Source organism: Bos indicus, chromosome 8 (genome assembly GCF_029378745.1).
Source record: "Bos indicus isolate NIAB-ARS_2022 breed Sahiwal x Tharparkar chromosome 8, NIAB-ARS_B.indTharparkar_mat_pri_1.0, whole genome shotgun sequence".
In the NCBI taxonomy this organism is placed as follows: domain Eukaryota; kingdom Metazoa; phylum Chordata; class Mammalia; order Artiodactyla; family Bovidae; genus Bos; species Bos indicus.
The window spans coordinates 85,322,515-85,349,407 of record NC_091767.1 but is presented as its reverse complement, the minus strand read 5'-3'; the positions used below and the strand labels follow the sequence as shown (position 1 = coordinate 85,349,407).

Sequence of the window (26,893 nt, the reverse complement as noted above, 5' to 3'; positions counted from 1 at the left end):
ATGCAGAAACAAATTTAATGGTTACCAAGGGGTAAGGTGGGTTGAGGGATAAATTGGGAGACAAGGATTGATATATATGCACTACTATGTAAAATAGATAACTAATAAGGACCTACTGTATATCACAGGAAACTCTATTCAATACTCTGTAATGGCCTGTCTGGGAAAAGAATCTTAAAAAAGAGCAAATATATGCTAAGTAATTCATTTTGCTATACACCTGAAACTAATAGAATCTTGTAAATCAACTATATTCCAATTAAAAAAAATTTTAATATCCATACTACCAAAAAAAGAAATAAAGAATAGTTTTAGCCTAACACAGATGTTTCAAAAATAGTGGAATTATTGTATGTTCTTGGCTCAATTTCCCTATTGTTAACATTTTATGTCACCGCAATACCTTTGTCACAACTAAGAAACCAACATTGGTACATTGCTCTTAACTGAACTCTGCACTTTACTTGGATTTCACCAATTTAACCCCAATGTCCTTTTTCTGTTCCAGTATTCAAACCTGGATATCACAGTTAGTTAGTATGTCTCCTTAGCCTCCCCTGGGTTGTGACAGTTTCTTAGATTTTCTGGTCCTTGATTAACTTGATAGTTTTGAGAAGGACTTCGCAGGTTTTTTGATGAATGTCCAGCGGTTTGGGTTTGCCTGATGTTTTCCTCATGGTTAGAGTAGAATTATGGGTTTTGGGGAGGATGACCATAGAGGGATATCAAACTAGTCAATCCTAAAGGAAATTAACCCTGAATATTCATTGGAAGGACTGATGCTGAAGCTGAAGCTCCAATACTTTGGCCCCCTGATGTGAAGAACTGACTTACTGGAAAAGACCCTGATACTGGGAAAAATTGATGGCAGGAAGAGAAGGGGGCAACAGAGGATGAGATGGTTAGATGGCATCACCGACTCAATGGACATGAATTTGAGTGAACTCCAGGAGACAGTGAAGGACAGGGAAGCAGGGCATGCTGCATTCCATGGGGTCACAAAAAGTCAGACACGGCTTAGTGACTGAAACAAACAACTACCACCACGGAGGTTAAGTGCCTTTCTCCTCATATCACATCAGGGGAAAATACTATCAGCATGACTTAACACTGATGATGCTGACTCTGATTCTCTGGCCAGCAGCTGTTTGCAGCTTTTGCCACTGTAAACTGATTCCCTTCCCCATCCCCTTCCACCTTATACTCTCTGGAAGCAACTTACTAAGTGCATTTTAGTGGGGAAAGAGAAGAGTATCTACCTAAATTAATCTGGAATTCTTCATAGGAGGTTTGTCTCATCTTCCCAGTTATTTATTGCTCACTTATTTATATAAATTTGGGCTCATGGATATTTTATACTTTTCCTATGGCTCATGCATTGTACACAAACAAGCATTGGGCTAGATTTAGAATGACCCCGAGTCATAGAAGACTCCTCGGGAAGGACTCAAGTGAATAATATTCTCTGAGTTATTTTATGTTGATACACATGTGTGGCCTTTATATATAAAAGCTGCATGATTTGGAAATACAATCATTTTCTCCATCTCTTTAAAAAAAGGCTGTTGGAATTGTATCGAATCTGTAAATAGCTTAGATAATATTGACATCTTAGCAAGATACTTGTGTGAGTATTGTTAGCTTCTGGCATGGTGTTGTTTTTGAAAAGTCAGAAGTCAATCTAATTTTACTTCCCTTTTAAATGGCTTGGTCTTTGAAAAATTTTTTTCATTTAATAATATATATATTTTATTGAAATATAGTTGATTTACAATGTTTCAGGTGCAAAAAAAGGTGATTCAGTTATACATATACATACATATTATTTTTCAGATTATTTTCCATTGTGCTGCTGCTGCTAAGTCGCTTCAGTTGTGTCCGACTCTGTGCGACCCCATAGATGGCAGCCCACCAGGCTTTCCCGTCCCTGGGATTCTCCAGGCAAGAACACTGGAGTGGGTTGCCATTTCCTTCTCCAATGCAGGAAAGTGAAAAGTGAAAGGGAAGTCACTCAGTTGTGTCTGACTCTAGCGACCCCATGGACTGCAGCCTACCAGGCTCCTCCGTCCATGGGATTTTCTAGGCAAAAGTACCCCACCCCTGGAGTGGGGTGCCATTGCCTTCTCCGATTTTCCATTGTAGGTTGTTACAAAATATTGGCTATGGTTCCCTGTGATATACAGTAAATCTTTGTTGCTTATTGCATATCTATTGTTTTAAAATTAGAAATATAGCATTTTATTCATACTAAGTCAAACAAGTGGAGTCAAAATGTCATAAAATTTTAATTAGGCAAAAATTCATACATTTTCTAAGATATATATATTATATATACTATTTATACATATGTGTACAACAGCTTTTCTACTGTACATGATACAGGTTTGAGAACGAACATCAAGAAAAGAGCTGGAGAAATTGAAAACATAAACTACATGAAATGGGAGCACTGAATATGAAGTAGAAAAAGTGAAACAAACTAGATAAAAGATCATCATACAGTCCAGTAGTTTTTAAACATGGCTGCTCATTAGAAACATATCTGGAGTTCTAGAGGGAAAAAGAAATATCTGGGCATTTGTATTTTTCAAAAAATTCCAAGATAATTCGATATGCATCTGGATTTTAAAAAGTGATTACAGGTTTTTCTATTAAATGGTGGTTTTAGTGATACAGTATTCTGTTGTTTTTCTGTTGGCTGATCATGATACAATGGTGTCAAGTGGCTTATAGTTACATAATAACAATAGTAAAAGTGGTTTATCAGTTTTCACAATCAGTTCAGTTCAGTTCAGTCACTCAGTCATGTCCGACTCTTTGCGACCCCATGGACTGCAGCATGCCAGGCTTCCCTGTCCATCACCACCTCCCTGAGCTTTCTCAAATTGGCCATCGAGTTGGTGATGCCATCCAACCATCTCATCCCCTGTCATCCCCTTCTCCTCCTGTCTTCAATCTTTCACAGCATTAGGGTCTTTTTAAATGAGTCAATTCTTTGCACATCAGGTCGCCAAAAAATATTGGAGTTTCAGCTTTAGCATCAGTCCTTCCAGTGAATATTCAGGACTGATTTCCTTTAGGATGGACTGGTTGGATCTCCTTGCAGTCCAAGGGACTCTCAAGAGTCTTCTCCAACACCACAGCTCAAAAACATCAATCTTTGATGCTCAGCTTTCTTTATATTCCAACTCTCACATCCATACATGACTACTGGAAACCATAGCTTTGACTAGATGGACCTTTGTTGGCAGAGTAATGTCTCTGCTTTTAAATAAGCTGTCTAGGTTGATCATAACTTTTCTTCCAAGGAGCAAGTGTCTTTCAATTTCATGGCTGCAGTCACCATCTGCAGTGATTTTGGAACCCAAGAAAATAAAGTCTGTCACTGTTTCCACATCTATTTGCCATAAAGTGATGAGACCAGGTGCCATGATCTTAGTTTTCTGAATGTTCAGTTTTAAGCCAACTTTTTCTCTTCTTTCACTTTCAAGAGGTGCTTTAGTTCACAATCAATAGCCAGACAAAAAAATAAAAGATAATTACAGTTGAAAATCATAATGTAAACATGATTAACCTAACAATATAAAATAATTACATATAGTTTGGGAGGTCAAGTAGAGTGATGTGGTAAGTATAAGTACATACATGCACATGTTTTCATCTGCGAAGCCAGTCTATCGTTTGGTTGGTGCATTTAATCCATTTACAATTAAGGTAGTTATTGATACGTATGATCCTAATACCATTTTCTTAATTGTTTTGAGTTTAATTTCTGTAGGTCTTTTCCTTGCCATGTTTCCTGCCTAGAGAAGTTCCTTTAGCATTTGTTGTAAAGCTGGTTTGGTGGTATTGAATTCTCTTAACTTTGGCTTGTCTGGAAAGCTTTTGATTTCTCCATCAAGTCTAAAGGAGAGTCTGGCTGAGTAGAGTATTTTTGGTTCTTCCTTTTCATCACTTTAAATATATTATCATGCCATTCCCTTCTGGCTTATAGAGTTTTTGTTGAGATATCAGCTGAGAGCCTGATGGGAGTTCCCTTGTTTATTATTTGTCGTTTTTTCCTTGTTGCTTTTAATATTTTATCTTCGTCTTTAATTTTTGTGAGTTTGAGCACTATGGGTCTCAGTGTGTTCCTCCTTGAGTTTATCCTTCCTGGGACTCTCTGTGCTTACTAACTTGATTGACTGTTTCCTTTCCCATGTTATGGAAGTTTTCATCTATCATCTCTTCAAATATTTTCTCAGGCTGGTCATTTCTCTTTCTTCTCCCTCTTGGATTCCTATAATGCAAATGTTGGTGCATTTAATGTTGTCCCAGGGGTCACTTAGGCTGTCTTCTTTTCTTTTCATTCTTTCCTCTATATTCTTTGTTCTGTGGCAGTGATTTCCAGCATTCTGTCCTCCATATAATTTATCTGATTTTCTGTCTCAGTTAGTCTGCTATTGATTTCTTCTACTGTATTATTCATCTGTTTGTTCTTTAGTTCTTGTAGATCTTTGGTAAACAGTTCTTGCATCTTCTCCATTGTTTTCACAAGACCTTGGATCATCTTCACTATCATTATTCTGAATTCGTTTTCTGGAATGTTGCCTGTCTCCACTTTATTCAGTTGCTTTTCTGGGGTTTGATCTTGTCCCTTCATCTGGGACATAACTTTATGCTTTTTCATCCTGATTAACTTTCTGTAATGTAGTTTTCAATACAAGAGAACACTCTACACATGGACATCACCAGATGGTCAACACTGAAATCAGACTGATTATATTCTTTGCAGCTAGAGATGGATAAGCTCTATACAGTCAGCAAAAACAAGACCAGGGGCTGACTGTGGCTCAGATCATGAACTCCTTATTGCCAAATTCAGACTTAAGTTGAAGAAAGTAGAGAAAACCACTAGACCATTCAGGTATGACCTAAATCAAATCCCTGATGATTATATAGTGGAAGTGAGAAATAGATTAAGGGACTAGATCTGACAGACAGAGTGCCTGATGAACTGTGGACGGAGGTTCGTGACATTGTACAGGAGACAGGGATCAAGACCATCCCCATGGAAAAGAAATGCAAAAAAGCAAAATGTCTGTCTGAGGAGGCCTTACAAATAGTTGTGGAAAGAAGAGAAGCCGAAGGCAAAGGAGAAGAAGAAAGAGATACCCATTTGAATGCAGAGTTCCAAAGAATAGCAAGGAGAGATAATAAAGCCTTCCTCAGTGATCAGTACAAAGAAATAGAGGAAAACAACAGAATGGGAAAGACTAGAGATCTCTTCAAGAAAATTAGAGCTACCAAGGGAACATTTCATGCAAAGATGGGCTCAATAAAGGACAGAAATGGTATGGACCTAACAGAAGCAGAAGATATTAAGAAGAGGTGGCAAGAACACACAGAAGAACTGTACAAAAAAGATCTTCACGACCCAGATAATCACAATAGTGTGATCACTCACCTAGAGCCAGACATTCTGGAACGTGAAGTCAAGTGGGCCTTAGGAAGCATTACTACAAACAAAGCTAGTGGGAGTGATAGAATTCCAGTTGAGCTATTTCAAATCCTGGAAGATGATGCTGTGAAAGTGCTGCATTCAATAGGTAGCAAATTTGGAAAACTCAGCAGTGGCCACAGGACTGGAAAAGGTCAGTTTTCATTCCAATCCCAAAGAAAGGCAATGCCAAAGGATGCTTAAACTACCACACAATTGTACTCATCTCTAGCAAAGTAATGCTCAGAATTCTCCAAGCCAGATTTCAACAATACATGAACTGTGAACCCAGATGTTCAAGCTGGATTTAGAAAAGGCAGAGGAACCAGAGATCAAATTGCCAACATCCACTGGATCATCGAAAAAGCAAGAGTTCCAGAAAAACATATTTCTGCTTTATTGACTATGCCAAAGCCTTTGACTGTGTGGATCACAATAAACTGTGGAAAATTCTTCAAGAGATGGGAATACCAGACAACCTGACCTGCCTCCTGAGAACTCTGTATGCAGGTTAGGAAGCAACAGTTAGAACTGGACATAGAACAACAGACTGGTTCCAAATAGGAAAAGGAGTACATCAAGGCTGTATTTAACTTATTTAACTGCTATGCAGAGTACATCATGAGAAACGCTGGGCTGGATGAAGCACAAGCACAAGCTGGAATCAAGATTGCTGGGAGAAATATCAATAACCTCATATATGCAGATGACACCACCCTTATGGCAGAAAGTGAAGAACTAAAGAGCCTCTTGATGAAAGTGAAAGTGGAGAGTGAAAAAGTTGGCTTAAAGCTCAACATACGGAAAACTAAGATCATGGCATCTGGTCCCATCACTTCATGGCAAATAGACGGAGAAAGAGTGGAAACAGTGAGAGACTTTATTTTTTTTAGGCTCCCAAGTCACTGCAGATGGTGACTGCAGCCATGAAATTAAAAGATGCTTGCTCCCTGGAAGAAAAGTTATGATCAACATAGACAGCATATTCAAAAGCAGAGACATTACTTTACCAACAAAGGTTCATCTAGTCAAGGCTATGGTTTTTTCCAGTAGTCATGTATGGATGTGAGAGTTGGACTACAAAGAAAGCTGAGCGCCGAAGAATTGATGTTTTTGAACTGTGGTGTTGGAGAAGACTCTTGAAAATCCCTTGGACTGCAAGGAGATCCAACCAGTCCATCCTAAAGGAAATCAGTCCTGAATGTTCATTGGAAGGACTGATGTTGAAGCTGAAACTCCAATACTTTGGCCACATGATGCAAAGAGGTGACTCATTTGAAAAGACCCTGATTCTGGGAAAGATTGAAGGTGAGAGGAGAAGGGGACGACAGAGGATGAGATGGTTAGATGGCGTCACTGACTCGATGGGCATGAGTTTGGGTGAACTCCAGGAGTTGGTGATGGACAGGAGGCCTGGCGTGCTGCAGTTCATGGGGTTGCAAAGAGTCGGACACGATGAGCGACTGAACTGACTAAATGTTTTTATTCTAGCTGTGGGATTGTGGTTCTTCTTGCTTCTTCTGTTTGCCCTCTGATGGAGGAGGCTAAGTGGCTTGTGTAAGTTTCTTGATGGGAGGGCCTGCCAGTGGGAAAAACTGGGTCTTGCTTTGGTGGACAGGGCCTTGCTCAGTAAAACTTTAATCCAATTATCTGCTGATGGGTGGGGTTGTACTCCCTCACTGTTAGTTGTTTAGCCTGAGGCAACCCATCCCTGGGGTCTAGGGCTCTATGGTAGGGTTAATGGTGACCTTGAAGAGGGTGTATGCCAATGGGGGCCTTCCAGGACTACTGCTGCCAGTGCCCCCTTCCCTGTGGTAAGCCCCTGTCAATCCTTGCCTCCACAGGAGACCCTCCAACACCAGCAGGTAGCTTTGGTGAGTCTCCTGTGGGGTCACTGCTCCTTTTCTCCTGGTCTTGGTACACGTAGATTTTATATGTACTCTCCAAGACTAGAGACTGTTTCCCTCAGTCCTGTGGAAGTCCTATAATCAAATCCTGCTGGCTTCAAGGTCAGATTCCCTGGGAATTCCCAGTCTCTTGGTTGGATCCCCAGGCTGGGAAGCTTGACATGGGGTTCAGAACCTTCACAACAGTGGGAAAACTCCTTTTGTATTATTGTTCTTCAGTTTATGGGTCACCAACCTGGCAGGTATAGGATTTGATTTTATCGTGGTTGTGCTCCTCCTACTGTTTCACTGTGGCTTTTTTGTCTCTGGACATGGGATATATTTTTGTGGTGGGTTCCAGCATCCTCCTGTCAATGGTTGTTCAACAGCTAGTTGCAATTTTGGTGCTCTTGCAGAAGGAGATGAGTGCATGTCCTTCTACTCTGCCATCTTGAACTGGAAGCTTAAATAACTTGGTCTTTTGTCTGATTGTCCAAAGAGGCTTTTCTTTTTCTTTTAAAAACCAATGATTTTACTAGAGTATGTGTTACTGTTGACCAGCCTGGGTTGATTTTTGCATGTAAATGGAGTAAATTTGTAGTATATACTTGTAAGTACATTGCTCTTTCACTGAGCAATTTTTTTTGATAGTGTAGTTTTTAAAATTATTATTTATTTTTTCCCATTATTTCAGTTTTCTTTTTCAGATATACCTGTTATACTTACATTGAATCTTCTTTGTCCTCTGTATCTATCACTTTTCTCAAATCTTCTTAAACTTTACTTTGTAAATTTGCTTTCCTCCTTCCCTCCTTTGTTTCTCTTGGACTCATTTGGTTTTTGCTTCTCAGGTGGCACTAGTGGTAAAGAACCCACCTACCAACGCAGGAGACATAAGAGACATAGGCTCAATCCCTGGGTCAGGAAGATCTACTGGAGGAGGGCATGGCAACCCATTCTAGGAGAATCCCATGGTGAGAAGCCTAGTGGGCTACAGTGCAGAGGATCACAAAGATTTGTATACAACTGAAGCAGCATTGGAGAAGGCAATGGCACCCCACTCCACTACTCTTGCCTGGAAAATCCCACGGATGGAGGAGCCGGATAGGCTGCAGTCCATGGGGTCGCTAAGAGTCGGACACGACTGAGCGACTTCCCTTTCACTTTTCACTTCATGCATTGGAGAAGGAAACGGCAACCCACTCCAGTGTTCTTGCCTGGAGAATCCCAGGGACGGGGAAGCCTGGTGGGCTGCCGTCTATGGGGTTGCACAGAGTCGGACACGACTGAAGCGACTTAGCAGCAGCAGCAGCAGCAGCAGAAGCAGCATAGCACATCCATCAGTTTAATATTCAGTTTCTCAAAATTTTCCTCTTTATTTCTAATTCTTTCTTGAGTTCATCTGCTTTTTTTTTCAGATCTTGTTTTTAACCAATCATCTCATTTCTGAATTTTTCATATTCTATTTTTTTGCTATTCTATCATAGCATCTATAATCTTAATTTTTAAAGCTCATTTAAATATTAGACATGTCTTTATTTTGTAAGCATATATCTCTGCATTCTTTCATTATTTATAGGAATGTTATTCCAAATTTAACCCATTAATCTTTTTTTCTTTTAATAATTTTATATGGGATTGTTGTTCATGTTATATGAGATGGGGCAGAACTGCTTCCCTAGCTTCATAGTTTCAGGGTGTCGTTCTCTGTGGTTTTTGAAAAGTGATGAAAAAAATAGCCCAAACAAAAAACCTCACACTTTCCGTTCCTCTCCCAACTTTCCTTTCCCTCTTCCTTTGCACTCATTTCTCTCTCCTTGTCAAACAGAATCCACTTCCAGCAGCATCACCTTTGTGGGAGGCTTTCTTGGGCTAACAGCTTTGGGCTGTTAGCTTTGACTTGATAGAGGCCATACGCTGTCAGGGATACCTGTAGGGGACCTGAGATTCAGGTGTCTGCAACCTTTACTTTTTCATTAGAGTATTAAGATGTTATGTGCATTTCTCATGCTCATGAATGTATGGTGTAGTTTTCCAGTGGTTACAACATGTGTGATAGTATAACAAAATGAATGCAAGGCACATATGAGAATCCAGTTGTTTTCTCTTGTCAGAACTTAGAGATTTGCAAAAATTAAAAACAATGCCACTAACTTAAAAATATTTATATTAAGAAGTACTGAATGGGTTTATGTTAAGTGAATTATTTTAGAAAGGTGTCAATTACTAATATGTGTGTGTGTGTGTGTGTCTGGTCATGTTAAATCACTTCAGTTGTGTCCAACCCTTTGTGACCCCATGCACTATAGTCCACCAGGCTCTTCTACCTATGAGATTCTTCAGGCAAGAGTACTAGAGTGGGTTGCCATGCCCTTCTCCAGGGGATCTTCCCAACCCACAGATCAAACCCTTATTGTCTCCTGCATTGGCAGGCAGGTTCTTTTCCACTAGCACCACTGGAGAAGCCATATATATATATATATATATATATATATATATATATATATATATATATATAAAATACATATATATATATATAATATATATATAATTATATATAATAATATGTAAAATTATAATAGCTATATAATTATATATTATAATTATATTATATAATCACACATTATAATTATATAATTGTTATATAATTATATATTATATAATGTATTATATAATTATATATTGTAATATGTATTATTTATATAATAATTATATAATACACATATAAAAATCAATAAATATTATATAATAGAAATAAGCAAAAGCTGTTTGAGGAACTCACTGATGCTTAGGAGAGCAAAGTTGTCCTGAGATAAACCAGTCAGAACTGCTGCATAGGAGCCCGTGTTTGTTGTGTGCGTTTGTGTATGTGGAAGCCCCTGTTGTATGCGTGTGCCTGTTTCAGTGACTCTACAGCTTTGCTTTCTGTTGCACAGTCTCTCAGTTGCTGAGAGTGGGATGGTGAAGTTATAAGCCTAACTGTGGCTTTGTCTATTTCTCCTTTCAGCTCTACCAGGTTTTGCTTCATGTATTTGGAAGCTCTGATGGCTGGTGTGGACTTACTCAGAATTATGTATCCCTGGTGGGCTGATCCTTTTATCACTGTGTAATGTTTCTGTGGGGAAGGAAAAGGCAACCCACTTCAGTATTCTTGCTTGGAAATCCCCATGGACGGAGGAGCCTGGCAGGCTATGGCTCATGGGGTTGCAAAAGAGTCAGACACAATTTAGCGACTAAACAAGACACAAATGTTTCTGTAATTTTCTTTGCTCTAAAGTCTACTTTATCTAATAAACCATTCTGTTTTTAATAAATAATGAATGATATAACCTATCTATAACATTGTATTTTAATCTTTCTGGAAGGTAGGATTTATTAGTCATTTTTATCTACTAAGCCAATCTGTCTTTGGTGCATTCAGACCATCTGAATTTAGGTAATTGTTAGAATTTGTCAGCCATTTTATTATTTGTTTGTTTTCTGTATTCCTCATTCTTCTTCTCTTTCCTTTTTTTTTTTTCTCTTTCCTGTTGTAGTTATTTGAACATAAAAAAAAACCCCATCTTGATTATAGTGAGTATATTACTACAGTTTCCCTAGTGCTTACTCTAGATAATATGTAACTTGGCGTAGTCTACTGGCATGGGATGTTTTATTCTCCAGGCCAGCATCCTGGAGTGGGTAGCCTTTCCCTTCTCCAGGGGATCTTCCCAACCCAGGGATCAAACCCAGGTCTCCCGCAATGCAGGCGGATTCTTTACCAGCTGAGCCACAAGGGAAACCCAAGAATACTGGAGTGTGTAGCCTATCCCTTTTCCAGCAGATCTTCCCGACCCAGGGATTGAACTGGGGTCTCCTGCATCGCAGGTGGATTCTTTACCAACAGATCTACCAGGGAAGCCTGTTGAATGAAGTGGAGAACCATTACTTCCATTATGCCCCTATACACTCCACTTCCTTGTTTTTATTTATTTAAATTAATAATAATATAATGGAGTATAGTTGCTTTACAATGTTAAGTTTCTACTGTATAGCAAAGCGAAGCTATATATATACACATATCCCCTCTTTTTGGGGTTTTCTTTCCTTTTAGGTCACCACAAAGCACTGCATAGTTTCCTGAGCTACACAGTAGTTTTTCATTAGTTATCTATTTCATACATTGAATCAATAGTGTACATATGTTAATTCCAATCTCCCAATTCATCCCACCTTCCCCTCTTGGTGTCCAAACATTTGTTCTCTACATCTGTGTCTCTATCTCTGCTTTGCAAATAACCCAATTTTTAAACATAACTGACCCAGGTATTTTTTTCTATATACACTGACACCAGGGCTCTACTTTCCTTTCCTCCACCCTCTTCCCTTTTACGCATATTACATTTGTTGAGTCCTCTCTATGCACCAGTGTTACACCAGGAGTAGCAGTTTCATGGATGAAAAGAAATACCAACAAATCCAGCATATTATGTTTAAGTCACGTGAGACACACATACGGACTTTGTTTTTAAACTTTATCACTTCTTAAAAGGCCTGTCTCCAAACACAGTCACATTCTGAGGTACTAGAGGTTAGGATTTCAACATATGAATTTTAGGACTTAATTCAGCTCATGACACCTCCCTACCTCTGTGGTCATCGGGTAGTTGAATTTAATTACATTTAACAAAATGTTAATTAATACATAGTTTGAAGGGATCAGAGCTGAGTTTTGAAGGACACTCAGAATTAACAATAATAAAGTATTGAGAATTATTCTTCCACCATTGTATAGAAAGAATGAAGGTGTGGACTGAAGTGGGTAGCTAGGTGGCAGACAATGCAGAACTCGTTTTGGGTGCTGATGGAAGGAGATGGCATGAACAAGTGGCATACAGACATGCACTAGACTTGGCTCCTGGTGAAGGGATGAATGACTGAATGATTCCTGGGTGTCCCCAGCATCAGCAGAGTGGAAGCTCAGAGGAGCACAAATCAGTTGTTGAAAGAATAGTTTTATATTAATCTCTTTCATTTGTTTTGGAACTCTGAGCATAAAGGACATCCTTAGAAAGCAACTAATCATCTAAACTTTGCTAAAATAATTTAGAAAATGTCACCTACTGGTCCCAGGAAAATTAAATTTAGTATTCAGTTAAAACTGTATAAAATGGCCCATATTTGATAATTTTTGACCTGCAGAAATGGCCATTCAGTATAGTTCAACATAATTCAATGTCTGAGTAGTCGGTTTTATTTTTAAGAGGAGAAAGAAATGAAAAGGCAATTCACTAAATCAAAACCAAGTAATATTTGCAGACTGTAATCAAATGGTTAGGTAAGTAGGAATGTATTCTAAAAATAACTTTTCTCCCAAAGAGGCAATCTGAAGAGTAAAACATCTTTTAATTTTAATCAAGAAAGGCAGGAGGCAAGGGCATAATAGCCTTCTGTTGTGATGTAAATTGCAGTGGATGTATGAAACTTTTATTTTTTCAGGGCAAAAGATTTTATGATATTAACATCTTATTGGGACATTATTTTTAGTGACTAGCTATTTTAACTGACGATTTAGAATGAAGGTTCACTACAGCTCTACTGTTGAATGGCTCCATTGTGATTACTTGTAAATCAGTTTTATTGTCAGCCAGAGCTGGGCTAATCAGAGATCAGCTCATGCTTAAAAGCATAACTAAAAAATAATCCACCGCTGTGTAACAGGATTTGTTGAATCTTTCTCCTGCCATTTTATCTGTAAATAATTTTCAACTACCTAACACTGAAAAGTGAAAGTCGCTCAATCGTGTCTGACTTTGTGACCCCATGGACTATTCAGTCCATGGAATTCTCTAGGCCAGAATACTGGAGTGGGTAGCCTTTCCCTTCTCCAGGGGATCTTCCCAACCCAGGGATTGACCCAAGTCTCCCACATTGCAGGAGGATTCTTTACCAGCTGAGCCACAAGGGAAGCCCAGATATTAGGGCTTCCCTGATAGCTCAGATGGTAAAGAATCCGCCTGCAATGCAGAAGACCCCGGTTCAATTCCTGGGTTGGGAAGATCCGTTGGAGAAGGGATAGGCTACCCCCTCCAGTATTCTGGCCTGGAGAATTCCATGGACTGTATAGTCCATGGGGTTGCAAAGAGTCAGACATGACTGAGCAACTTTCACTTCAACACTGAAAAGGGCTCCTTGGGTAAGGTGTTACTCTTGGGTCACATTCATGAAAAGCACCAAAGGAAATGTGGTTCTTAATTTACTGAAAATGTATCAATGCTTAATAATTTTGAACAACAAAGATCCTATGAGTAAGCTGTCACTTTTAAACAATTCCTCAAATTATCCTCAAATTATTTGGGGACCTTCAGATATCAAGAACTTGGGGCACACACTCTGTCTACAATATACTATCTCTGGAAACTTTTTCAGACCTCTAGAGAACAGCCAGAAATAGCACCCAAGCATATATAAGCAACTGTCCTCCATTTAAGAGAGAAATACAGAAACTTCCTCTCTATTGAAGTATGATATATGTTTAATTTTCATGGAATCCAGAGTGATGAAAGCACATACTCTTTCTTTCTCAGATAGAACTGGGAAGTTGGTTGAAGCTATGAGAAAGTAGATCAGCATAGTGTTTCTGAGTTATACAAACAGATGAGGCAACTTTAAAATAGCAGCACTTCATCTCAAAGAGCATCAGCAAGTTCACTGAAACAGGAAAAAGAACACAAAGTGGCAAGAAATCATGCACTTTCTATATATGTATGTATGTTTGCGTGTGTGTATCACACACATATATATAATAGCAATAGAGTGAGCTCAGTCTTTTTCAGAGGACAAAAATTGTAGGATATTTCCACTGAAGTTACAGAATGCGGTACTCTGTAATGCCATCATGGAATCTAGTGCTGAAAGAGTCTCAAGAGGGAGAACATACTTCAAAGTCAGTCAGAGGGGAATCCTTTCATCAGCCAAGTATGAAAAGTACTTCACTCCTGGCCTGGTAAGAGAAGTAATCAAGAAAATGCATGTGCTCAGCCATGGTAGTTAAGTTCTGAATGTGTGCAGTTTTGGCTCTTTCCACTCTGCTGAGCTTAATTTTTGTAGGCCTGTAACTTCTTCTAGTAGGTAGACTTCTATCCTGTGGGCTACAGAGAACTCTTCACCAGTTCCAATACTGGAAGGCAGGAATCCTGCTGACCTTGAGATTTTCCTCCCATACTTCTCTTAGAATCCTCCTATCTGCCTGTCTCCATCCCTTGGTCATTCTGAACCAACAGAGTCGGGGCTGACTAGAGCCTGGCCAGCTGACTACTCAGTCTGCAACTCAGACTGCTCACTAGGAAATCCTAATCACAAAGCCAAATCTTTATCATCAGGATCTCAAGAGCACTAAGCTAAAGAAGTAAAAGACAAAGATCATGTGCTTTTTCCCCCCACTTTTATTCAAATAAATACAAAACCTGTATACAACTTGATTAATCACACCATCTCTCTTTCTCAGACTGGTGCACTTAGATTTTAGACAGGCACTGCTGTGGTCACAGCATGGCTGTGCAGGATTTATTCTCTAATCTGAAATGATCATTTCAGAGGCACAGGCCAAGAGCCACTTGTCAAATGAGCCATGGTGGCACCTGTCCATTTGAGATCGACAAACATAAGGATAAATATCTTTTTAGGTATAAAATACATATCTTTATAATGTACCTTTGGATAAATGTAATTGTTTTCTCCCTGTCTTTCCCAGATCAGGCACTTGAAAATGAAAAATTTCAGGAATGGGCAAACCAATTCACTAAAATTCACTGGATTTGATTTCCTAAAAATTCAAACAGTATGGCATTTGCCACTAGAGTTAGTAAGACCAATAATGACAGACATTTTTGATGTGCTAGAGTTGATTCAGAAATGTACAAGTTGGAGAAATTTCATTTCTTGTAAATTAGTTACTCTCTCTGAAATTCTGTCTTTAAGATTAAGTAGTAGCTTTAGTTTGAAACTGGTTTAATATCACTTTTATTGGGAAAAAAAGAGAGGCTTGGCCTCTTGTGCCCCACATATTCACTTAAATATTATTTAATGGCTTTGATTACTGATAGTTTGGTTTATAAGGAACTAAATAATTTAGGCAATTACTTCCTCTTATTTAAAACCTGTAGGGTGAATGCAACCTACAATGAGTCAAATTCAATTTAAACATCTAAATTCTCACAGAAAAGCAACCAAAGATAAAGCCCTGAGGCAACTGGGTCTATGAAACAGTAGACTTAGGACGTGTGGGCTGGGGCTCATGCTATCACAATGTCAGCATGAACAGAACTGCCTCTGGGGAGTGGCTGTGGCTATGGAGGCCGCCCCTGTAAGACAGTTCTGCTGGAGTCTTGCAGCTTCCTGCACTGCTTGTCACCGATCCTACTTTCTCTGAAAAGATGCTGCTCAGCTCAGCAACAGCCCAGAAAAGTGGGAATAAGGCTTGATGTGTTAAGAACTGTTCCTTCCGCCTGTGACAGCAGAGGTCAGTGAAGTTGTCAGGAAGCCTGACAAAGAGCAAGCCTATTTCCCACAGTAAAAAGTCCCAAACACTGTACTGTCAATCCTTTAACGTAAAACTAAAACACTCACAAAAATAATACATTTGAGACTGTTTGCCACATTTGTAAAAAGGAAAAACAAAAAAATCAAAAAATGTAAAAAAAATCCTTTAAAATGTTGTAACAATAGCCTTCTTATAACAAATATCTTACAGTTTAAGACACTTGGTGACTTCCTGAAGGTCACGTATCAGGGCATACACAGTAAAGTTTTACTATTAAAATTATCTATTTGGTAAACAGATAATTCCATCAATAAAGAGACGAGCTCCATCAATAAAATAATTGTTTTGGAAAGAAGAGTCAACTTTTTCCAAAATGTCAAAAAAGAACAAGGATGTAAACACCACATTCTTAAAATATTAATACAACAATATTAATTCAGTTAAATAAATACATAAATAAAAGAAGTGGCACTGACTTTATGGCAATTTTTTAACATAAAAATGTAACTGAAGGATATTTTAAAATAAATAATTGCTCCAAACAGGAACAAGCATTTCTGAGCACAAACCGAGAGCATCTGAAATAAAGTGCTATGAAACGAAGCAGTTCCACACTTCAGTTTGTTCAGCTATGAGTAGAAATGCCACCCAGATCTTCAAGTCTGAAATAGTCATGAAGGGAAAGTCAGCGTCACTAAATGCCAGGCTCAGGGTTATCTTTTGTCATTTTTCTTTTTTCTTCCAGTGTGTGCTTAAATATTTTCTTCAGGGTGTTGTAGACTATTGGTCCATTTTCAGAATCAAAATTAACCTAGTGATAAAGAAAATTTATATTCAGTATACTATAACAAGAATTCAGGATACTATAACCAGTCTTTATTCTGGGAGAAAAGAAAGGGGGTGGAGAAAAACAAAGACTTACAAACAAAATTACATACAATTTTATAAGGACACACAATACAGTTCACATATTAGTTTAAATTAAAGTAGTATATTAGAACTGCCAATTATGTCAATACTAAACTTACAAATGAAAACTAAAACAATTAAATCTAGTGCCTGGATAGATACTGTACTCCTGAAGCAAGCCAACAGTGAGTGTGATGGGGGTTTTGAATCCAGAGACTAATCATGGCTGGCCTAAGGGAAAAGTCTCCTTATTAAAACAGTGCACACCAGGTTAAGTGTTGCACTGAGGTGACCTGAATAGGAAGCCTAGCTCTCTGTAAGCAACTGTAGCCTTGGGTCATATCTAACCTTTCTGTAAAATGGAGATCACAACATCCATCTCCTTAGGATTTCCGTGAGTACAAAATAGGAAAATCTAACACGGGCATGACACATGTAAAAACCTCTCTGTAAAGTTAATTTCCTTTCCCATTGGTGGGAAGGCACCATGGACACATATTTGGATTGCTTATCCAAGTTCACTGTATTGCAGGATTGCAATGACATTAGGACAGAGAACCAGGGCAATCACCACACCTCCACCCTACTCCCACTGCCAAATGTGCAACTCCCAAGATCAGGACTCCTTGACCAGTGATCCCTTCCCTTCTGGAGGGAGACAGGAAGGCCGTTCCCTCCAGGGGGGCTGGGAAGGGTCTCACACAACTTGTGGACACTGGCAGAAGACATGACAGTGTTGGGTCAAACAACTTTATGACTCAAGGCAGCACACGCTCCATAATCACATGGGTTCCCTTGCCTTCCAAGCCCCCTGGGGATGATGCAGGGGGACACAAGTGGAGGCCACACAAGCAAGGAGTCTGCCTCACTGCTGAGGAACTCCCCAGTGTCTGATGAGGGAGCTGTGCCAAGGCTGCTAAGCTGTGGCCTGAAGGAAATCTCATCTATTACACTGGAAGCAGATGCTACACAGATTTCCTTCACAAGCTAGTCTGGAATAAAAGCTATCAGGGCCTTATTCCTAAGACTGTACACAAGGGGAGAGACCCAAGAACAGTCTTCTAACATTTTTATAGACAGGTTTGGAACAACCAATATATTTAACTTTTCATTAGTATTGCTGTAAAAGGTCAATAGAAGTTGTAAAGAATTTCTACTGCTTTCAGGGAGACCAGTATTAAGGACTTATTTTTAATTAAATTCAGAAATTTAACTTTATCTTAATCATTGTTTTGTCTATCCTATCTGCAAAACTTAATAATATTAGTAATGGCCTGAACTGCATACTTTTGTTACACACCAAACCACAATCCTCCCCACACGGCAGGTAATCTCTGGGTCTATGAAAACATAAACACAGTTGTAAAAGATCACATAATTTGGTTTTGATGTGCTAACTCTGGAAATAGTCACAAAGAGACTGACTGAGAGGATGCAAAGTGGTTAGTGCTGTAAAGCTCTAGATGAAGAAAAAAGCTCTGGATGAGGAACAAAGAAATCTGTAAGAAGGACATCACTTTGGAAAAAGTGGATGGGGAAAGAGATTGGTAAATGAGTACAAATAACAATTGCTATTAATATAAATGTTTGCCAAAGATGCTGTCATCAAAAAACAGGGTTCTTTGTTTAATGATATTTTGGTATCACATACAAGAAACACAAAACAAATTAGCTGAGGGGAACCTTTTCTCTTGGCACGAAATCTGGCATCTTTCTTCAGTCAGGAAAGACTGCTGCAGGACAAAAGGATGTGCATGTAAAGGAAACTTTGCTTAGGATCTGCCAACCAGACACGGTACTGAACTGCCAAAGCTGCATGTTAAATTCTCAATAGGCGGTTTCTTGTTCAGACCCAAAGTAGAACTGGCTCAAGAAGAAAAGATTCTCTCCCAGGGTTAGAATTCTACTAGGCACATGATTTAAAAATATTTCCTCAACACTTAATTGTTTCTCTCTGCATAAAAGTTCTTTGTTTCAAAGTTTTCCTTCAAAAAACCCACAGTTCAGCCTTTTCTTATATCATTGTTAGGAAACTGGTATTTTTTAGCCAAAAGTCTGTAACTTTCATGAAATGTCAAACATATTTCCACTAAAGGGAAACATGGCCAAAAGTTTTATTTTAGAGAAGGATGACAACCTCTGGATTCTTTACTAAGATTATACTGTGGTCTGAAGTGGGAAGGAGGAGTGCAACCCACCTTAGTGAAAGCTTTAATGGCGCGGGCAAGAACAGCTTCCTCCACGTCTGCAGGAATCGTCTGCAGGCTCACTATGCAATGCAACACGCAAAGAATAGTTTGTTGCTGGCCCTGTTTTGCAGAAATCGAAATCAAACAAGTTGTCTGAAAAATGCCTCAAGAAATAAACTCAAAACAACTGCTGAGTCAAGAACTGGTTTGCAATCAAGTATTCACTACCTCAAATACTAAACTATCTACCAAGGGCTCTACCAATGTTTACTGTTACATGTTAATCTGAACAGCTTTCAGGAGATAATATCAAAGCTGGTTATTTATTACACAAAATATACTTGAATCTGAAGATAAGTGCAATTTTTAATCAAAGGCCTTCCATGCAGTGTACTGAAGATGATTCATTCTTGCTGTTTTTAGACACAGTCACTCAGTGTCTGGCACCTCAAGCAGTATGTGTACTAGACAACTGAGTACTCATCAGTCAGTGCCGTCATCATGTCTTGCCAGTGGCAGACAATACTGAATGGGGAAGGACAGAAGAAGAAAGACCACCACAGCCCTCCAGGAACATGCTAAAGCATAAGGGGAAAGGTTCCTGAAGAATGTGTCCCCAGCTTAACTCCTAAGGGTTGTTTCCTTTGGAGAAGCAAAGGAAAAACCCTATCACTGGAGCAATTTGCATCCAACACACCCTGTCCACTGAGTCACTAATTTTACTTCTGAAAATCTACTCCAAGGACATAATCTGAAATGCAGAAAAACATGCGATCACAAATTATCATTACAGTGATCTGTATCAAAACTCTAAATAATGTAAACACCCTGCATGTGAGGACTGGAGTGAATACTGTGGAAATAGCACAACGAGACAGAAAAGTACAGGACCTTGGTGCCAGAGTTTGTATCTTGCTCTGACACAGGCTGCGTGCTGTGGGCAGACTGCTTCGCATTCCCTCTTCTGAAAAGTCGGGCCCCTACCTCTCTGAGCGATGGAGATGAACAAAGGTGAAAACAGAAATTATGACCCAGCAAGGGCCTGGCCCACTGCCACCCAGTCAGTGAAAGTTAACTGCCTTCCTTATCCCTGCTCTGGATTCATCTCTGTCATTCAAGTGCTCATGGGCATCACACAACTGTGCACAAATGCCGGTGTGTATCTCTGTGTGTCTATATTAAGCAATAGTTCGTAGCAGAAGTTTGGAAGCAATGAAATGTTTATACCACAGCATAGCAGATTACTCAAGGCTGATTATGAGGTAACATTGTTTCCTAAAACAAAACAAATCCTATTTATAGATGAAAATTTACTATCTCTACACGGTTAAAAATATTAAATTGTATAAAAGAATCTACAATGAAAAGTCTCTCTTGCTTTCTAGATCCACTGACTCCTATTACTATTCTCTAAAGGCAACCATTATTATCAGTTCCTTATTTTTCCTTCTATATTTTATATATACAAAATTATACACATAAATGTATATGTGACACACACCCTTTTTAAAGACATACAAATGAATGTATATTCCAACGCACTTCAGTTAGTCACATTATATGCTCATAGTAAATAAGTAGAAATAAACACCTGAAAATGAGAAAGTGATTAGTTATAGCATATCTCATGTTAGAGCATTATCTACCCATTTAAGTTTACATTTATGAAAAACACATGGAAAAACATCCATATTATAATTTTGAGCAAAATGAAGTATAACATTTTACGTGAAATAATTTTTACCAAGTTAACATATGTGTTGATAAGACTGAAAGAAAAAAACTTGAAAATGTTTCAATGAAAATGTTTAAAGTAGCTCTCCTGACTCATTTGATGTTGGGAAAGATTGAAGGCAGGAGAAGAAGGGGACGACAGAGGATGAGATGGCTGGATGGCATCACCGACTCAATGGACATGAGTTTGGGTGAACTCCGGGAGTTGGTAATGGACAGGGAGGCCTGGCATGCTCCAGTTCATGGGGTCACAAAGAGTCTGACACGACTGAGTGACTGAACTGAACTGAACCTGGGGTTATGGGTATTTTCCCATTTTACTTTAGTATCTTCTGAATGTTTATATTGGGGATGCATTTCTTCCCTTACCTTGGAAAATTTTAAATTAGACCTCAATATGGAGTTCTGTGTGAGTCCTCTTTTTTAATGGTTATTTTTAGTGTTTAAAACTTGTACTGAGGGCCTCAGTTAACTTCATCAAGTGTTCAACAGCTATTTTACCTTTTCTAATAAGAACAGTGCTTCCGAGGCATCTGCACATCTGTCAACCAACATGTCCATGTCCTCTTTGGTTATCACAGGCTCCTTTAGCTGCTCCACCCAAGACCACATCAAACTGCACAGGATGAAAGGATCCTTTTCGCCACATATTCTTTCCCAAGCTCCGTCTCGGGAATTTAGTTCTTTCTAAAAAGGGAAGGAGAAAGAAAAAGAAAGAGAAAGGAGAGTGGACAGGACAAGAGAGGAGGGAAAGGTACAGAGAGAGAGAGAGACAAAGCGAGGGAGAGGAGGGCAGGGAGGCATGCTGTGATATCTGATGAGCCCTAGGCTCTCCAGGAGAGTGAAGCCTCAGGCTCTGAGGTGGGGACTGGAACCCCTCCCAGTGGTCCCACTTTCACTCAGTACCCTGGGCTAAGACATTTAATTTCTCTAAGCCTCAGTTTCCCTTTGTGAAATTCATCCCCACCCCACTGGTGCGCTGAATAAACTGAGAGGGCTGTTAAAGCTCCTGATACTGAGAAGGCTTAGTTAACCCGAGTTCTCCATTTCATTCAGAAACCACAGAAACAATTCAAGAAGGAACCTTTCTTTTCAGGCTCCTTAGAACAAAACAAATATTTACTGCAAGGAAGTTGAATGGTAAATGAAAAAGTATAAAAGTGCCAAAAAGTTAATAAATGTGGTATATATAACCTATTTCTTTCAAATTCCTTTTTAGAATCCCATGTAAAATTTAACAAGTTCTGCATTCTGAATTTGATAGGGTAAAACAACTAGGAAATTTTGCCAATACTCCAAATGCCTGGAGATAATTTAAGGAGATTTTAAAACTTTACCTCACAGAGAGTAGGGGGGAAAGTAAGGTAACTATTTTTAATTTTGAGAGGGTTCAGATTTATGTTTTAATAAATAAAATACATGTTTGCAATAGTAATAAGCAGAATAATTACCACCATTCATTCATTCACCCAATCTAATATTCATAGAAAACTTGTAGTATGACAGGAATGATGACACAAGACTTTTCTCTGCTTCTTATAGCAACCCAGCATGGAGGTTCCCTTTACTGATGAATGTACTGGGAGGCTCATAAAAGAAGAAGTGATTTTCCCAGGAGCCCAAACTAAGAGAGCACATTCCCGACCCAGATCTGCTCTACCCCAGTCTGTGATGTTTTTCTCATGCTATCAGGGTCCTCCAGCACTGGTTTCTCTTTATTTTCTCATAAATAAGCCCAAACTTTTAGTTACGCATAGTCCTTCATATCTCATTGATCATGTACATAGCAGAGTAGCTTTTATTCAATTTTATGTTATTGCACAAATGACATGACTTACAGACCCTCTTAGTAAAATGACCATTACATCATTGCTGTTTTCTGAAAATTTCCAATGGGGCTAGGAAAAACATCAGGGATGATGTAAAGTATTAAACACATGAACTGTATCCTGGCTCTGCTATATTCAGACCACATGACCTCAAGCACATCCCTTGACCTCTGTGAGTTTTCCCACCTGTGATACTTACTTCGTAAGTACTGAAAGATTAACAAAGAATTTGTAAATAGTATCATCTGTCTCACAGGATTACTGTGAAAATCACATGCAACAATGTGAAAGGGCCTTAGGGGTGCACAGAATTCAACTGATTTTCTTTATTACTGAAAGACCCACAATAAAATCCAGAAAGGAAAAAAGGCAAACCTATCCAAAGGATAGAGTTGTATCTACATCTAGAAAATGCTTTTGTATATATTATGTGTTCAAATAGTTTGGTCATGTGGGGCAGACCCACGATGGGGTGGTGAGCTGTCAAGCCTGAAACCGGAGGTCCTGCCGCTAGCTACTGTGGCTCAGTTAGACGGAGGAGACCTGCCCACTGAGTGGAATGCTTGTTCAGCTTGGAGTACAAAATAAAGAAAATATTTCATGTTGGAAGACAGCAATACATTTAACTACTGATTAAGCAAAACACTACAATTCTGATGAAAAAATCATGCGTGGAAGTGCTCTCCTCCTGTCAAATAGTTGTGAGTGAAGGCAGGCTCCATGCCTCCTCTTCTTGCCTCTGCGTCTGGAAGGCCTGACCTCCTGGAAAGTGTATACACCTTGCTTGATTAGTGGTAGGAGATGGAAAAGCAGCTACAAATAATTCATGGTACATTTTGGGCTAACAAGCCAATATCACTGAGCCAGGCCTCCCCAGGTCAGCCCCACATTTGGGCAGTTTACCATAACTAGGTTTATAAGGCCTGTCTTCTCTCTAATCAGCTGCTCATTCTAGGCAGAGAGCATGATTTAAGACTGCTCCCTCATGAAAGTACAACACAAAACAATGTTAAACTTTAAAACGTCATATTCTAATTTAAGTAAAAGCCAAGAAATAGAACTCAGGGACTCAATCTCAGATAAAACCAGTGGACAAAGGGGCTCTGTGGCCACTCCCATTTGCTCTCTGGAATCTAACACCTGCCTTGTTTGGGTGGACTGGGGAGGGATTGCTGAGCAGTCAGCATTCATCACTCATCCTTCTGTCCTTACTTGATACTTGGGTTAATGAGCTTTGGGAAAGAATTGTCTCTATTTCATTTTATCTCTCAGCTCGGGGTTCTCAGTGTGGTTTCCTGCTAGGGCTCAGGTTAGAGATGCTTCAGGTCAGTTCCTACAGTTGTCTATCCATCTGGCCATCAGTCCCACAGGCCCAGCAAGGAAGAAGGAAACTATGGTCATCAATCACTACCACTGCCATGTTCAGTCAAGCACCCTGACGAGTGCTAAGCAGTAAGTGCTTTCTTTCACAGAGACTGAAATGAACCTATACAAGAGACCTGTGTCTGTTATTTCAATGACAGCAATTTGGTATTACAGTTGAGTAACGACGTTCAAAGGTTATGTATTATACCAACATGTCTTCAAATTCCTGAAAACAAATGAACTTGGGAAAGTGTATTACTTTTGTTCTGACAAAAATATTTCCTACTCATAAATAATTGAATGAAATTCAAATACCTGCCACATTTCTACTTTCTTTTTCACTTCCTCCTTTTCTGCAATCTCATTTAAATTTGCCAGGGCTTTGGCTGCCAGTATTCTCCTTGCTTCAACACTCAACTCAGACTGTAAAGGCATATGTGCAGCAACTTCAGACAGGTATTTGCTGTTCTGAGTTTCATTCCCCAAGAACTGTGCTTTGGGACTGGACCCACAGTCCACAGGGCGGCGGCAAGTCTCACCATCCTCTGCAACAGAGCTTGGGCCACAACCACCATGACTTTCACACTCACAGTGGTACACTTTCTGTTGAGTAGAGTTTGGTCCCTTAGGAATATTTGCAAAGTTTGGTGTGACTGGTTCCCCAGGGTTGTATGAATCTGAAATTCCTGAAGAGAAGGTTCTACTTCGCTGTACTTCCTTTGGAATGCTCGTCCTATGGAAAATTGATGACCCATCATCTTTGAGTCCCTCTGGGACTCCAAATTTAGTGTGATTCCAGAAAGAAAATGTATTGCGGACCAGCGTTTCCTTATTTAAATCTAGCTGTGGAGACTGTGGGGAGTAACAACGGCTTATGTGCTTCTGCTGCCTGGGATTATGGCAAAGCAAGGCTTGGGCAGGCACCGTCCACGGAGTCCTCCCTTGCTCCAGAAGCGACTCGGCCCTTTTTAAATCTGAATCACTGTAGCTGAGCTGCCTTTTCAGATGAGCCAGGGGCTGAAGACACTCGACATTCCGCCTCTTCCAAAGAGGGTCCAACTCCTGCTCACTGGAAAGAACCACATCCTGATTCTCAAAATCCATCACTACTGCAGTGGGGGTGAAAGAGTCTGATGCATCACTGTCATGTCTCAGTAACTCCTTATCCAGCTGCCTTGTGATCATCTCAGAAACAGTTTTTTCAATTTCAGCTGAGAGGCCAGGTATGTCTGCCACTTCTGTCACCACCGGCCTGTTCTCAGCTAAGTCCAGCAGCAATTTGCAAACAAGGTGGATAATTTTTGGTATATGTTTCAGAAGTCGTGCCTCATATCCATGAAGCAGATGCCGCTGACGAATGAGATACTGTGCTAAGGTAACAGCATGTGCCTTGGGGTCACAGCAAGAGAATATATTGCGAAGAGGAATCAGAAACTGAGTAAATTCCCTTACACAGAGTAGCTGTCCTCGAGTTTGTATGGAATTAGGTCGCTTTGCCCGAACAAATATAATTGCTTGGTCAGCAGTCATTCTTGTTGCAAAAACTAAGTAACATGCTATTAAAACACCTAAACAGTGAAGAAATGAAGATTGGTATGAGAAAAATTTATATTTTTATTTATACTCTTTGATGATTTTAAAATTTGAATATGTATTAGGAAACCATATATATAGAGGAACATTTTAAGAACAATGATAACTTTTAAACTTTTGGTACAGGGGTTCACCTATTTACTTGTCTCTATGGTAACCCTCCCCTTTACTTAGAAACCTTGGTTACCTCTGTACCCCAGGGCAAGCACAAGCACTGTCACAGTGAACCTGAGTAGGTGTGGAGTAAGGGAGGATGGCTGAGTGTGGAGGGCAATGACTGAATGAACTGATTACCTGGTTCATTTACCCTCATTATGCCTAACTCCAACATGGAAGGAAGCCAATACTGCTTTCCACTCTGAACAGTTCTTAAAAATTTCTATTCAATCACTCCGTACATTCTGTTTAGAACTTCCCACCCCTTTCAGCTTTGACATCAATTGGTGGCACATTCCAGACCTGCATTTTTCCCACTTGGGTATTTTGTCTTTGGTGACTATTCATTTTCACAATCTATTTTGTCTCTTGAAGTTTCTTCTTTAAGACTAAACTAATGCCTAAACTAATATATATTTTCCTCCAGACCACAGATACTTTTCTATAAGTACCTAATATTAAGGAAGACCACATTAACAGTGTAAAAACTATGTACTATCATTAATACTAAACTGAAATGAATAATAAAAAGGTGATAAATTAATCTAAATACAATAGTTAATTAACATCAAAAGGCAAATCAAAAGATATCTGTGTGATTCACGAAGTTTCTGAATCTCATTACATGTGAAAATCAGAACCTCTGAAAAATGCCTGTTTTCCTAGTATGAGGTAAGGTCCAACATATCTTTCTCACTAGGATAAGGCAGTTCTTTAGGGTAAGCATGATATATCTGCAGAACTATCACATGGAATCCCTAGAACAATGAGATCTTGGCTCAACCATGAGAGCTGACCATCTGGAGCAGAACTATGTCCCCATCTGAAGATGCTCCCCAGTAAGTGGGAAGGCCAGTGGTAAGTGCATGGGTACATTGTAAACAGAGTCAAACTCTGGTGTCTGGTTGGATTAGATGACTAAGGAAGATTCCATCCTTTTTGTGCCCTAGTTTCGGCATTGCACTGATATTCTGCTGCATTTTAAAGTAAAATCATTGATTTTTATACATAATTTAGGCACAGTTAAGACTCTATAAACAAATCCTTGTAGCTGTGGCTTTAAATCATGGTCCTATCACTTACTAGATACAGCAAATTAAACTCCTTCAAAACTTACAGTGTTGCTAACAACTTAAAAAGATTATTGGATGAAACAATGCTTGCTATTTCCATTATTATTTTGGTTTAGGAAGATAAAATTTTAAAAAGACTTATGTATTAAAAACAAAAGT

At 39.2% G+C, this 26,893-nt stretch overlaps 1 protein-coding gene and 1 long non-coding RNA gene across 9 annotated transcripts in view; one reads left to right on the top strand and one right to left on the bottom strand.

Moving 5' to 3' along the window:
- Window positions 1-26,893, top strand: part of LOC109563271 (uncharacterized) — a 72,701-nt gene that overhangs the window by 41,675 nt on the left and 4,133 nt on the right. The window lies entirely within an intron of this gene.
- The window catches only part of PTPDC1 (protein tyrosine phosphatase domain containing 1), a 74,299-nt gene continuing 59,268 nt past the window's right edge, over window positions 11,863-26,893 (bottom strand). For 7 of the 8 annotated variants that reach the window (XM_070795158.1, XM_070795154.1, XM_070795157.1 and 4 more), the window contains 4 exons: window positions 24,228-25,480; window positions 21,220-21,405; window positions 18,994-19,104; window positions 11,863-16,697 (listed from right to left, as the gene is read on the bottom strand). In XM_070795158.1, coding sequence (XP_070651259.1) covers window positions 16,581-16,697; window positions 18,994-19,104; window positions 21,220-21,405; window positions 24,228-25,480 — 1,667 coding nt within the window. In that variant the 3' untranslated portion in view covers window positions 11,863-16,580. The remainder of the gene's footprint in view (window positions 16,698-18,993; window positions 19,105-21,219; window positions 21,406-24,227; window positions 25,481-26,893) is intronic. The other variant, XM_070795151.1, reaches the window with a different exon arrangement.